At 43.3% G+C, this 12490-nt stretch overlaps 1 protein-coding gene across 1 annotated transcript in view; it reads left to right on the top strand.

Moving 5' to 3' along the window:
- The window catches only part of LOC144141382 (venom metalloproteinase antarease-like TserMP_B), a 33502-nt gene extending 22601 nt beyond the window's left edge, over nt 1–10901 (top strand). The window contains exons 8-9 of the mRNA XM_077672966.1: nt 8535–8663; nt 10774–10901. Coding sequence (XP_077529092.1) covers nt 8535–8663; nt 10774–10800 — 156 coding nt within the window. The 3' untranslated portion in view covers nt 10801–10901. The remainder of the gene's footprint in view (nt 1–8534; nt 8664–10773) is intronic.
- The last annotated feature ends 1589 nt before the right edge of the window (nt 10902–12490 follow it).

Consider the following 12490-nt stretch of genomic DNA (forward strand, 5'->3'; position numbering starts at 1 on the left):
CACTCGATCCCGCAAGCATGAATATCGAGAGCTGGTGCCCAGTGCCCAGCCGAAACTCTAAAAAGTCGATAGCACGACGTGACGCACTGCACCTAATGCGTTCTTTTTTGTCGCTTTCGAATCTATTATTTCTAATCAGCTTTCAATAATGTTATTCACTTGAGTTTCGGAATGTGAAAGCGTACTATCCTCTAAAAGATGCTAAGAAATAAAATACACTACCGCAGGTGTGTTTCTTCTAAACAAAAGACCTAAAGTATGTTTAAGAAATCACAAAACAGAAAAGGCGATTTGGATACCTGAAACAAACTACAAACCAAACGGTGTCAATATTACAACGTGGTTGCCCTCCCCTTTCCAGTGGTAGCAAATATTACCGAATTCAGCCACCCCGGGCAGACCCTCGACTATAAAATGGGCGCTCCGTCCCTGTCAGTCTACAAAGTGTCCACCAAGTTTTGAGACAGGTGGACTCTACAAACAAACTAAATGAGCTAACCTCACCAAGTTTAGTTATACTACTCAAAATTTTTTTTAATGCTGCGCCCACTACACTTTATGACCGAAACCTTTAGATGCAAAGTTCTCTGTGGCTCGACTTCCCAGATCGTAACAATGACCATACAAACTCTACTTGGGTAACAGCCTGATTAGCCCTTTACGACAAAAATTTATTACAATTCTTTTTCTTTGTTGTGTAATATGATTTTGTGTTCACGTGCAAGAGAGGACAGTGATAAAAGTCTGGGGAGTTTTATAGCTAAATATTTTACGTGGTATTTTCTGCGACTCACCTCGTGACAGCGTTATAAACCACGTGATTTTGATAAGTGAAAATGTACATCGTGTATATGTGATCTGCCCAACTTGTTTACGAGTGAGACTGCACACTAAGTTCCTTTAGCCGACCGTATTTGTAGATCGCCCTGAAGTGTGCCCTCCAAATTAGGCAGCCATTTACATGTTCGGGAATATCGGCACATTCTTAAGTGCTGTTTTTGAAATTTTTTAGCGTTATTTTCTATGTGCACGTAAACTAAACCTGAAAGAAATTTCTATTCATTGAATTCTAACGCTGCATTGTGGACATCGCAGTCAATATAACAGCTGTTTCGTCAGGGCACTAAAGCAATTTCCTTGTGTATTATTGCTTTTGTATCTTGACGAAGTACTGTAGCAAAGATAAGCTATGATTGGCCAAAATGGCAAAAGGTGTGGCCCTGAAAATAGGACCGAAACAAAATGGTGATAGCCCCTGATGATTGTATATTTAAAGTGTACTACTCTGCGTCTTATGAATGGGACACTTCCAACAAGTTCGGATTCATGAAGATCTGCAAAAAACACAAAAAGAATCAGGGTGATGGGATATTCTGCAACAATTGGCCACATCATCGGTCCGCTAGTTCAGTTTTGGTGGTAGTGTTAGGCAACTGCATTGAGCACATCTTCAAGAAACAAGAGATTTGGTTCATTTAGTTCATTCCGCAATGCAATAGTTTTCACCCAAGAAAATGTTTCGTCAGAAAACATTCGCTGCACCTTCAATATGTGTACAATTGAGCATTCACAAACGGCCAAGCATTCTTCACGCGGAAATAGTTGAAATGACAGTTACACCTAATATAAGAACACGTGATGCAAAAACAATCTCGAAAATATAATGTTCACTGGGTAAGCATCTCCGTGCAAAGCTTAATCTGATATCCACAACCTGATTGCAACGCAATAGACGAGAAGTTACTATAATCACAAGGCCAAAGATAATTGTTGGACAATATAATGTACACATTTAAAAACAAGAGAAACAATCGTTCGCTGTGAAAGGGTTAATTTTGCAGTGCACAACTATCGTAGGTTATTTTGTACTCAACAACGGTACAAAAAAGAGGCGTTTTCGCCCGGAATCTCTCAATAGGCCAAACATAATCAATTTTTGTATTCGTAGCTGTCACAAAGATGTGAGAACAATAACAAAGAAGTCAAGATTGATATGTTCTTCTACAAGATTTTTCATGTGGTATAGCTTAGCTATAATGCATCTGTTCTGCAGGATAAAATAGCTTCTAATTTTTAAATCTTCACACAGTGCTTTCGTTTTTTTATGTTTACCTTCACGCTGAGATGCTTACAGGCCGTTGTTTGATCTGACCAACCATGTAAAATGCCCATGTGCATGTCCAATTTACCAAGAATGTGAACAATGAAAATGTTACTGAGCGCACATCTTGCTGACGCATTAGAACAGAACATTTTAATAATGAATCTACTCAATAAGCTTAACGGACTCCACCTTGTGGAGGCAAACTTTTTCCAAACGGCAGCTTTTCACAAATCTTTGCTGTTCGCATCAAACGTAATTAAATAAACATGCAGCAGCATGCTTTGCCCTCTCGAAGCAGCATACCTTTTTACCAAGCACTTAACTTGCCTTCGTCTATTCGAAGACTACTTGAAGCTAAGTAAAAAAGCAGAGGAAAAGCAGCCTACGTGCCTCGCGTACTCACTTCACTGCAGCTTTTGCCAGTTTTTTATACCCCAATTGCTTTTGTATGTTATTATAGCCGCTGGCGTGGAAGATAAGCAGTATATATAATCTGTATCCAAAAATTTATAAATATATCGAAAGGCGTGGGTTCGGTCCCCACTCTGAGCGCGTGTTTTCTTTCTTTCTTTCTCACGTAATGAATAAAAATTATTAATAATGTAACGTCACTAACGGTAAAAATAAAAAAAATAGTCGAACCTTCCCCTATGCCTTCTTTGGCATTGTAGACTGCCGGCATTTCTTGCTGTATATATATATATATATATATATATATATATATATATATATATATATATATATATATACAGATAGGTCAGCAGTCTACGACGCCAAAGGAGGCACAGGGGTGTGGTTAGGCTCCTTTCTTTTTTACTACGTTTAATGAAGTGAACATTCTTTTTAAATATACAGAAGAAAGAAAGAAAAACACGCGCCCAGAGTGGGGACCGAACCCACGCCTTTCGATTACATGTCGAATGCCTTACCAATTCGGCCATCCGGGCGACTGCGTTCTCCCTCACCCCCTGGGCCATCTATACCTACTAGAAGTGTATCTGACACTTGAGGGTGGTAGCCAGTGCCACTCTGACTACACGGGGAGAAGGGGACCTTCTTTTCAACCCCCGGGGCGTGACTCCAACGTCTACAGCCTGTCATGAGCGGGTAACTGGCGGGAAGCCCTCTTATGCTACCTAGGCATCAAGGCTGCCAGAACCGAGACCCTCGCTAGGCTTTCGCAGAATAATATAGTAAGGAAATGAAGGGCTCGTTGAGGAAATACAGATAGGTCAGCAGTCTACGACGCCAAAGGAGGCACAGGGGTGTAGTTAGGCTCCTTTCTTTTTTACTACGTTTAATGAAGTGAACATTCTTTTTAAATATACAGAAGAAAGAAAGAAAAACACGCGCCCAGAGTGGGGACCGAACCCACGCCTTTCGATTACATGTCGAATGCCTTACCAATTCGGCCATCCGGGCGACTGCGTTCTCCCTCACCCCCTGGGCCATCTATACCTACTAGAAGTGTATCTGACACTTGAGGGTGGTAGCCAGTGCCACTCTGACTACACGGGGAGAAGGGGAACTTCTTTTCAACCCCCGGGGCGTGACTCCAACGTCTACAGCCTGTCATGAGCGGGTAACTGGCGGGAAGCCCTCTTATGCTACCTAGGCATCAAGGCTGCCAGAACCGAGACCCTCGCTAGGCTTTCGCAGAATAATATAGTAAGGAAATGAGGGGCTCGTTGAGGAAATACAGATAGGTCAGCAGTCTACGACGCCAAAGTAGGCACAGGGGTGTGGTAAGGCTCCTTTCTTTTTTACTACGTTTAATGAAGTGAACATTCTTTTTAAATATACAGAAGAAAGAAAGAAAAACACGCGCCCAGAGTGGGGACCGAACCCACGCCTTTCGATTACATGTCGAATGCCTTACCAATTCGGCCATCCGGGCGACTGCGTTCTCCCTCACCCCCTGGGCCATCTATACCTACTAGAAGTGTATCTGACACTTGAGGGTGGTAGCCAGTGCCACTCTGACTACACGGGGAGAAGGGGACCTTCTTTTCAACCCCCGGGGCGTGACTCCAACGTCTACAGGCTGTCATGAGCGGGTAACTGGCGGGAAGCCCTCTTATGCTACCTAGGCATCAAGGCTGCCAGAACCGAGACCCTCGCTAGGCTTTCGCAGAATAATATAGTAAGGAAATGAGGGGCTCGTTGAGGAAATACAGAGAGGTCAGCAGTCTACGACGCCAAAGGATGCACAGGGGTGTGGTTAGGCTCCTTTCTTTTTTACTACGTTTAATGAAGTGAACATTCTTTTTAAATATACAGAAGAAAGAAAGAAAAACACACGCCCAGAGTGGGGACCGAACCCACGCCTTTCGATTACATGTCGAATGCCTTACCAATTCGGCCATCCGGGCGACTGCGTTCTCCCTCACCCCCTGGGCCATCTATACCTACTAGAAGTGTATCTGACACTTGAGGGTGGTAGCCAGTGCCACTCTGACTACACGGGGAGAAGGGGACCTTCTTTTCAACCCCCGGGGCGTGACTCCAACGTCTACAGCCTGTCATGAGCGGGTAACTGGCGGGAAGCCCTCTTATGCTACCTAGGCATCAAGGCTGCCAGAACCGAGACCCTCGCTAGGCTTTCGCAGAATAATATAGTAAGGAAATGAGGGGCTCGTTGAGGAAATACAGATAGGTCAGCAGTCTACGACGCCAAAGGAGGCACAGGGGTGTGGTTAGGCTCCTTTCTTTTTTACTACGTTTAATGAAGTGAACATTCTTTTTAAATATACAGAAGAAAGAAAGAAAAACACGCGCCCAGAGTGGGGGCCGAACCCACGCCTTTCGGTTACATGTCGAATGCCTTACCAATTCGGCCATCCGGGCGACTGCGTTCTCCCTCACCCCCTGGGCCATCTATACCTACTAGAAGTGTATCTGACACTTGAGGGTGGTGACAGGCTGTAGACGTTGGAGTCACGCCCCGGGGGTTGAAAAGAAGGTCCCCTTCTCCCCGTGTAGTCAGAGTGGCACTGGCTACCACCCTCAAGTGTCAGATACACTTCTAGTAGGTATAGATGGCCCAGGGGGTGAGGGAGAACGCAGTCGTCCGGATGGCCGAATTGGTAAGGCATTCGACATGTAATCGAAAGGCGTGGGTTCGGTCCCCACTCTGGGCGCGTGTTTTTCTTTCTTTCTTCTGTATATTTAAAAAGAATGTTCACTTCATTAAACGTAGTAAAAAAGAAAGGAGCCTAACCACACCCCTGTGCCTCCTCTGGCGTCGTAGACTGCTGACCTATCTGTATTTCCTCAACGAGCCCCTCATTTCCTTACTATATTATTCTGCGAAAGCCTAGCGAGGGTCTCGGTTCTGGCAGCCTTGATGCCTAGGTAGCATAAGAGGGCTTCCCGCCAGTTACCCGCTCATGACAGGCTGTAGACGTTGGAGTCACGCCCCGGGGGTTGAAAAGAAGGTCCCCTTCTCCCCGTGTAGTCAGAGTGGCACTGGCTACCACCCTCAAGTGTCAGATACACTTCTAGTAGGTATAGATGGCCCAGGGGGTGAGGGAGAACGCAGTCGCCCGGATGGCCGAATTGGTAAGGCATTCGACATGTAATCGAAAGGCGTGGGTTCGGTCCCCACTCTGGGCGCGTGTTTTTCTTTCTTTCTTCTGTATATTTAAAAAGAATGTTCACTTCATTAAACGTAGTAAAAAAGAAAGGAGCCTAACCACACCCCTGTGCCTCCTCTGGCGTCGTAGACTGCTGACCTATCTGTATTTCCTCAACGAGCCCCTCATTTCCTTACTATATTATTCTGCGAAAGCCTAGCGAGGGTCTCGGTTCTGGCAGCCTTGATGCCTAGGTAGCATAAGAGGGCTTCCCGCCAGTTACCCGCTCATGACAGGCTGTAGACGTTGGAGTCACGCGCCGGGGGTTGAAAAGAAGGTCCCCTTCTCCCCGTGTAGTGAGAGTGGCACTGGCTACCACCCTCAAGTGTCAGATACACTTCTAGTAGGTATAGATGGCCCAGGGGGTGAGGGAGAACGCAGTCGCCCGGATGGCCGAATTGGTAAGGCATTCGACATGTAATCGAAAGGCGTGGGTTCGGTCCCCACTCTGGGCGCGTGTTTTTCTTTCTTTCTTGTGTATATTTAAAAAGAATGTTCACTTCATTAAACGTAGTAAAAAAGAAAGGAGCCTAACCACACCCCTGTGCCTCCTTTGGCGTCGTAGACTGCTGACCTATCTGTATTTCCTCAACGAGCCCCTCATTTCCTTACTATATTATTCTGCGAAAGCCTAGCGAGGGTCTCGGTTCTGGCAGCCTTGATGCCTAGGTAGCATAAGAGGGCTTCCCGCCAGTTACCCGCTCATGACAGGCTGTAGACGTTGGAGTCACGCCCCGGGGGTTGAAAAGAAGGTTCCCTTCTCCCCGTGTAGTCAGAGTGGCACTGGCTACCACCCTCAAGTGTCAGATACACTTCTAGTAGGTATAGATGGCCCAGGGGGTGAGGGAGAACACAGTCGCCCGGATGGCCGAATTGGTAAGGCATTCGACATGTAATCGAAAGGCGTGGGTTCGGTCCCCACTCTGGGCGCGTGTTTTTCTTTCTTTCTTCTGTATATTTAAAAAGAATGTTCACTTCATTAAACGTAGTAAAAAAGAAAGGAGCCTAACCACACCCCTGTGCCTCCTTTGGCGTCGTAGACTGCTGACCTATCTGTATTTCCTCAACGAGCCCCTCATTTCCTTACTATATATATATATATATATATATATATATATATATATATATATATATATATATATATATATATATATCTGTGTGTGTTTACTTTGTTTTTGTTTTCTTCTTATTTATTCTTTTATCCTAGTACACACACCACCTTTCCAAGGCATTACAGTGTATTCGACAATCTGAATTTGCATCTTAAAGCGGAAATGGTGGCGGCCATTTATGTAGATGCCGAGAAAAACATTGCAAATAAGAACTAGGCGTAATGTTGGCAAATTTACAGGAGTGCCTGTAAATAAGTTTGAGTAAATATAAATGTAGTTATACCCTAATGATTGCACAAAATAGAAAACACATAAACAAAAGATGTTTGTAAATATCAGGCTATGTATTGCTCGATGTTCACACTAAAAATCAATTATCCGCTATAGGGTATGTCCCAACGGAGCATTTATATGTCAACTTTATTATCTATTTTTGAAAAGACGACATCCAGTGAGTACGGGACACTGACGAAGCTCAGGGCGAAGAAAAATATGCTATAACCCGCACTGTTTGGCAAGATGTTTTTGTGAAGGAAGCTGGAATATTTGCACTTTTGTAAAGACTTTCGGACCGTAACCGGTGGACAAGCAATTACAATAGCGATTTGTAAATTACTAATTTTCAGGACGGAATTTCACCCTAGATAAAATTTTTTAACGTTCGCTGGTAAAATGGTGGTTTCATAAACTAATCCAAAGCAAGATTACTTGCTTACTTGGTGAACTTTATTGCAGTGCATTATAAATTCGTTTTACATACACTGGGCATTGCAGCATAGTATTCAATTTTTTAGAGTAGTGTTGTGTTGTTTAATTGTATTGTGTGCTTTTCTTAACCTAGAAAATTGAGATATGTGCTTATACACGTGCTAAGATAACTAGGTAGGCAAAACATCCTTCGACGCGTTCTTGTTACCAGCGTTTTATTCTTAACCAACAAATACGACAGGGCAAACATGGCAATCTAAGTGTGACAACGATAAAGCATAGTGTGTACCACCAATTCGTGAGATTCCTCTACTGTCAGCGCAAATGTTTCCAGTGGTAGGCCTAATCAACTGCGGGGCGTCAGGTAGGCCTTGTACTGTTGACCAAAGATACACGTATTGTTTCGGGCTCAATCGCATTTGCGTGATCGTTTTATGCATGGGTACTCCTCTACAAAAATAAGCTGTTTTGCCATAGGGTAGTCATTCGCGAGCGGTGTGAGTCGCCTGCACCTTTTAACGAGCTACGCGACCATTAGTTGTATTTGCCCTCATCGCAACTTCATCAACCAGGACTCCATGCGAGATTTCTTTTTTACCAATCTCCCACTCGCTTTCGCAAAAGTCTATAATACCTAATTCATCGTACTTAAAAGTAGTTCATGAATTTATCTTTTGATTCAAGAGGTATAAAGCACCAGGTCTTTGTATAATAGTGAGCCTTAAACACCGGCACAAGCTCAATACCTCCACGTGACTTGAAAAGTGCACTGGAAGTGGGATGTCTTCTCCACCCCTTGACAATTTACCGGATATGTATACTAAGAATTCACTACTTATAATGGAGCCTCAAACATCTTGAAAAAACTATTTTTAAAATTTCGGTTATTTAAAAGCAGCAATTTTGGAACAACAAAAATATTCAAGGACTCTAAAACATGCTTCATAATACCAAGTTTTCTATCACTCTGCACAGAATACTGAAGACTTTCGGAACTGCCGGATAAGCTGCTACTTAAGCAAAGGGACAGAAGAAGGAATAGGGATACATAAGCTCAAGTTGGCCCTCGACGGATCTCCATGCGACGAAAAGAACTTATCACGGGTAAAGCATAAAAAAGCACTGCTTATAAAGCAGAATAGCGAATGTACATGAAATGCCATCATGTAAATATGAAATATAGGTGTGCACATAAGGCATCTGACTGCACAGTGTACCTAAAGGGTGGAATTTTCCTACAGTTTGTAGGACAGAAAATTGTACGCATAAAATGTGAATTACAATATTATGCAGTTTTTGAGAACAAATACGGCCCTACCGGTAAGAAGGAACCCAAGGCTGTGTAGGAAAATATTCCTGTTCTAAAATTGTAAGTGGAAGTTTGAATTGAGTTTTTAGGATTCTGTTCTTAATTCCGGTAAGACCTCGTGTCGGCATAAAAAATGAGCTCTTATTGGTAGTACGAAGCGCCGGTAATTGTCAATCTAATGGTCTACAGTACATGCAGCTGGGCTCCATCAGCACAGACTGCGATTGAAATTTTGACACCCACCTGTAATACAGCAGGCTACGAATATATGATGTGCGGTTTAGTCGAAACCTCAGAGTAGTAAAAAATTCTATTTGTACACCCTACTGCATATAGGTGATTTTCAAAGAACTGGTCGAAGCCCGAACAGGGCTACCAATAAGCATGGTGGTAAAATATTGCCAATATTTTTTTACAAAACCGGCGTGAGCAATGTCCAGTATATTAGAGCCCTTTCCTCAATTTTTCTGCCGTCGTACTTCAAATTAGCAAAATTTGTGCCTGTATATTTGAAAGAGGAGCCTGCAGCAGAATACAGGAGACATCGACAGTGTAACAAAAAAGGCATAAGAATTTGTTACTGGAACGGCGAACATTGCAGCCTAAATACCATTTTATTCTTTCCATTCACAGACAGCAGTATCAGTAAGGTTGGTATGTGATATTGATGTTTTGTTAATTTGCAGAATGTGTATTTACAGTCGAGAAATTTTGCTGTGTCAGTTTGTAGTTTGGGGTGCTAGAACAATTTGTAGGTCCAATTAGTTACGATTACAAATTAACATTTTCGCAAATATTGATGCATGATTTTAAACCAGCACAATATTTTAAACGCCGTCTCGAGAAAGTATTAGCCCAGGGTGAATATCTTTCAGCGTATCTGAACGTTGGCGAAATGAAATACCATAGCTATGCAACGCTAACTACAGAAACCAGCGACAGGGACACTAGCACACAGTTACGAAAAGATGAAACCGAACACAAAACTCTCCAAGGATGGTGTGCAGTTGAAGTTTCTCCTGAACTTTTATTTTCCGTTTGTAAGACCGCCATTGCGGCTTCATACACAGACGCGAATTTTCTACGAGCGGCAGTAGGAGCAGCTCAAGCGTGGCCACCGTGGCCACCATTGCCAGTCTATCTCATTTCTCACGGGAGTAAGGCTTGTGTGCTACCATCACTATAAAAGTGGTGTGATTCGTGTGAAGCTGTTGGCCAATGCAGCAACGCGTACAAGGCGGGCGCAGGATGTTCACAAAAGCCATGTTAAGTATACTGCTGCATTTCTTCCACGACGCTACAGCGCTTTCACGCCTAGCGCATATTTATTTGCTGCTATTTTCCTCCGTTTCTTTCATTGCCGCTTTGTTTTTTTTCACGGCCGCACAACCGCTGAAGTTTGCCTCTTCTTCTACAGCGACAATGTAGCCGTTTCCTTTTTATTTTTATATTGTTTTCGGCACAGTGTGCCTCAACTCTCCCACTGTGCTCCATCGCCTTTTCTCCGAACTGCAATTCCGCGCAGCTGCTTCTATTTATTCCACCGCGCCCTCAATTTCTCGTAACCGCTAACGTCACCTTCAAAAGTGCAGTTAGGGGTTTTTCGCTTTAGCACTGCTTTTTGAACGCTTTTCTAAAAGGATGTAAAAAATATCTGAGAAACGTAAATAGAATAGAGCTTTAAAATCATTTTTAACACTGTGGCTGGAGGCTGATTCAAAATATATTTCTTTTGTGACGAGCAACCAGGTTGCTTTTGCATTCACCTTCTTAACCAGACAAAAAGAAAAAAAAAACGTATACTGCACATAACTGTTGAACGTGGCTTCACGACAACTGTCTTACTAAAAATTGATGTAGAATAAATCTTTTTGTGACGAGCCTACTTCTCACATGGCTTTTCAGGTATGCAAAAATGCCGTGTGTGTGTAGTATGAGAGCCATTACACATGCGAGAGGCGCTAACATGCCGCCAGCTATATACGATGGCTATGGGAATCTTTGTATTTTTCTGCAATAAAAGTCCTGCTATCAAGTGCATTTGTATTGTGCTGTTTATATATAGACCGAGTAAGATATTTATGAATGTACTGAAAAGGCAGAAAAATCGGGATTTTACGCGCCGTCGCTACAGGTTTGTTTTAAGCAGCGCAATATTGAAGGTCTAAGAGATAAGTTCAAGAACCTGAGATTTTACATATGCCGAAATGTCGACACAAAGAAAATTTCTTCTGTCGCGTCGTTCTTAAAAAGATCAAAGTCTGCTGCTCATGTGAAAATTTCCCACATCCCGGCTAATGCACTTGAAAGAGAGGTACTCCATTTTAACATCTTCTCGGTTTACTTCAAAGTCACCAAAAACGCAAACGTACACACGGTGAATCTGGATGCGTACAACCTCAAGACCTGCCCCTCGATAAAAAGAGCGGCTAGGTTGGTTGCTGCAATACGACGTAATAACTGCATCGCTAGAAAGAGAACACGTACAGGACAAAAGACTACAGGGATGCGCTCCTAGCAACTGACTATAAAAAAGGACGGGATCCTAAAACATTCTGTATAAACAAACAATAAAATACCTACTGCTTATTTGTTTTTAAAGAAAGGGAAGTGAGCTAGGAAGAGTTCAAGGACGTCGAAGCTGCTTTGCCGGCACCAGCATTGTCCATGCCCCCCGCTGACGTTTTAGCTGATTGTGATCAGTAGCTCCCTCTGCCCGGTGGCTGCTATGAGAGAGACAGTTATTTGTTTCCTAGCACGCGCTTTTCCCGAAATCTGTGTCGGTGCAACACATTGCGCAATTACGTTACGTATAAACGAAGGAAATCTTGTTCAACTATTGATAACTTTTCTTCAATCTGCGTTCGTCCGCATCGCAATGGGATTGCAGAAGATACGTTTTCTTGGTACACCGGACCACAGAAATGTTTTGTTACTTGGCATATAAAGAGTTGCTTTAATATTATTAACACGAAAACAGTGTAAAATATTGCCTACATTCTTTAAAATTGGCCCCATTCCTCTTTCCGTATGTCTAACAACTTGTAATCTCCTGAAACCACTAATACGAATACTTACTCGCATAGACTGGACGGCGATTTTGAAATTATGTGCGTTACGTGAACACTGTTCGCAATTTTTTATCAAAAGTGGTATCTTTCAGCCATAGTAGACGAACAAAGTCGAGAAGGTGTAGCGGCAATTCATGCGCGGTGCAATTCTTTGAACGGGCCCTTAATTTTCCATTCTGATTCCTAACACCCCCAACGAATTACTCGGTTCTGTAAGTCTGTCTGCGGAACCCCGCACGTTATTTTCAGGTTTACTGAGTGGCTACTGGGACTAGCCCCAGTGTTAGTACAATGGCGAGGTTACTTTGACAGGGGACGAATAAACATGCATTCTCAAACAAATAACGAAGCATACACTAACACACAGACAACGCACTAACAGGGAATCAAATAAAAACGAAAGTTCTAACTCATCAGAAACGTTAATCGGGATAATTTCCCGTGATATGGCGGGGTTGTCAGGGTGTCGGGGATAGCTTTGTGCAGTGATGGGATGCGGGGTGGAACGCGGTGCCACGGGAGACCGATTGCTGTGTCCCGCGTGCCGGGAC

The sequence above is a fragment of the Haemaphysalis longicornis genome, unplaced genomic scaffold, assembly GCF_048455015.1.
Source record: "Haemaphysalis longicornis isolate Haplotype H1 unplaced genomic scaffold, Haemaphysalis longicornis Haplotype H1 scaffold_6, whole genome shotgun sequence".
NCBI lineage: Eukaryota > Metazoa > Arthropoda > Arachnida > Ixodida > Ixodidae > Haemaphysalis > Haemaphysalis longicornis.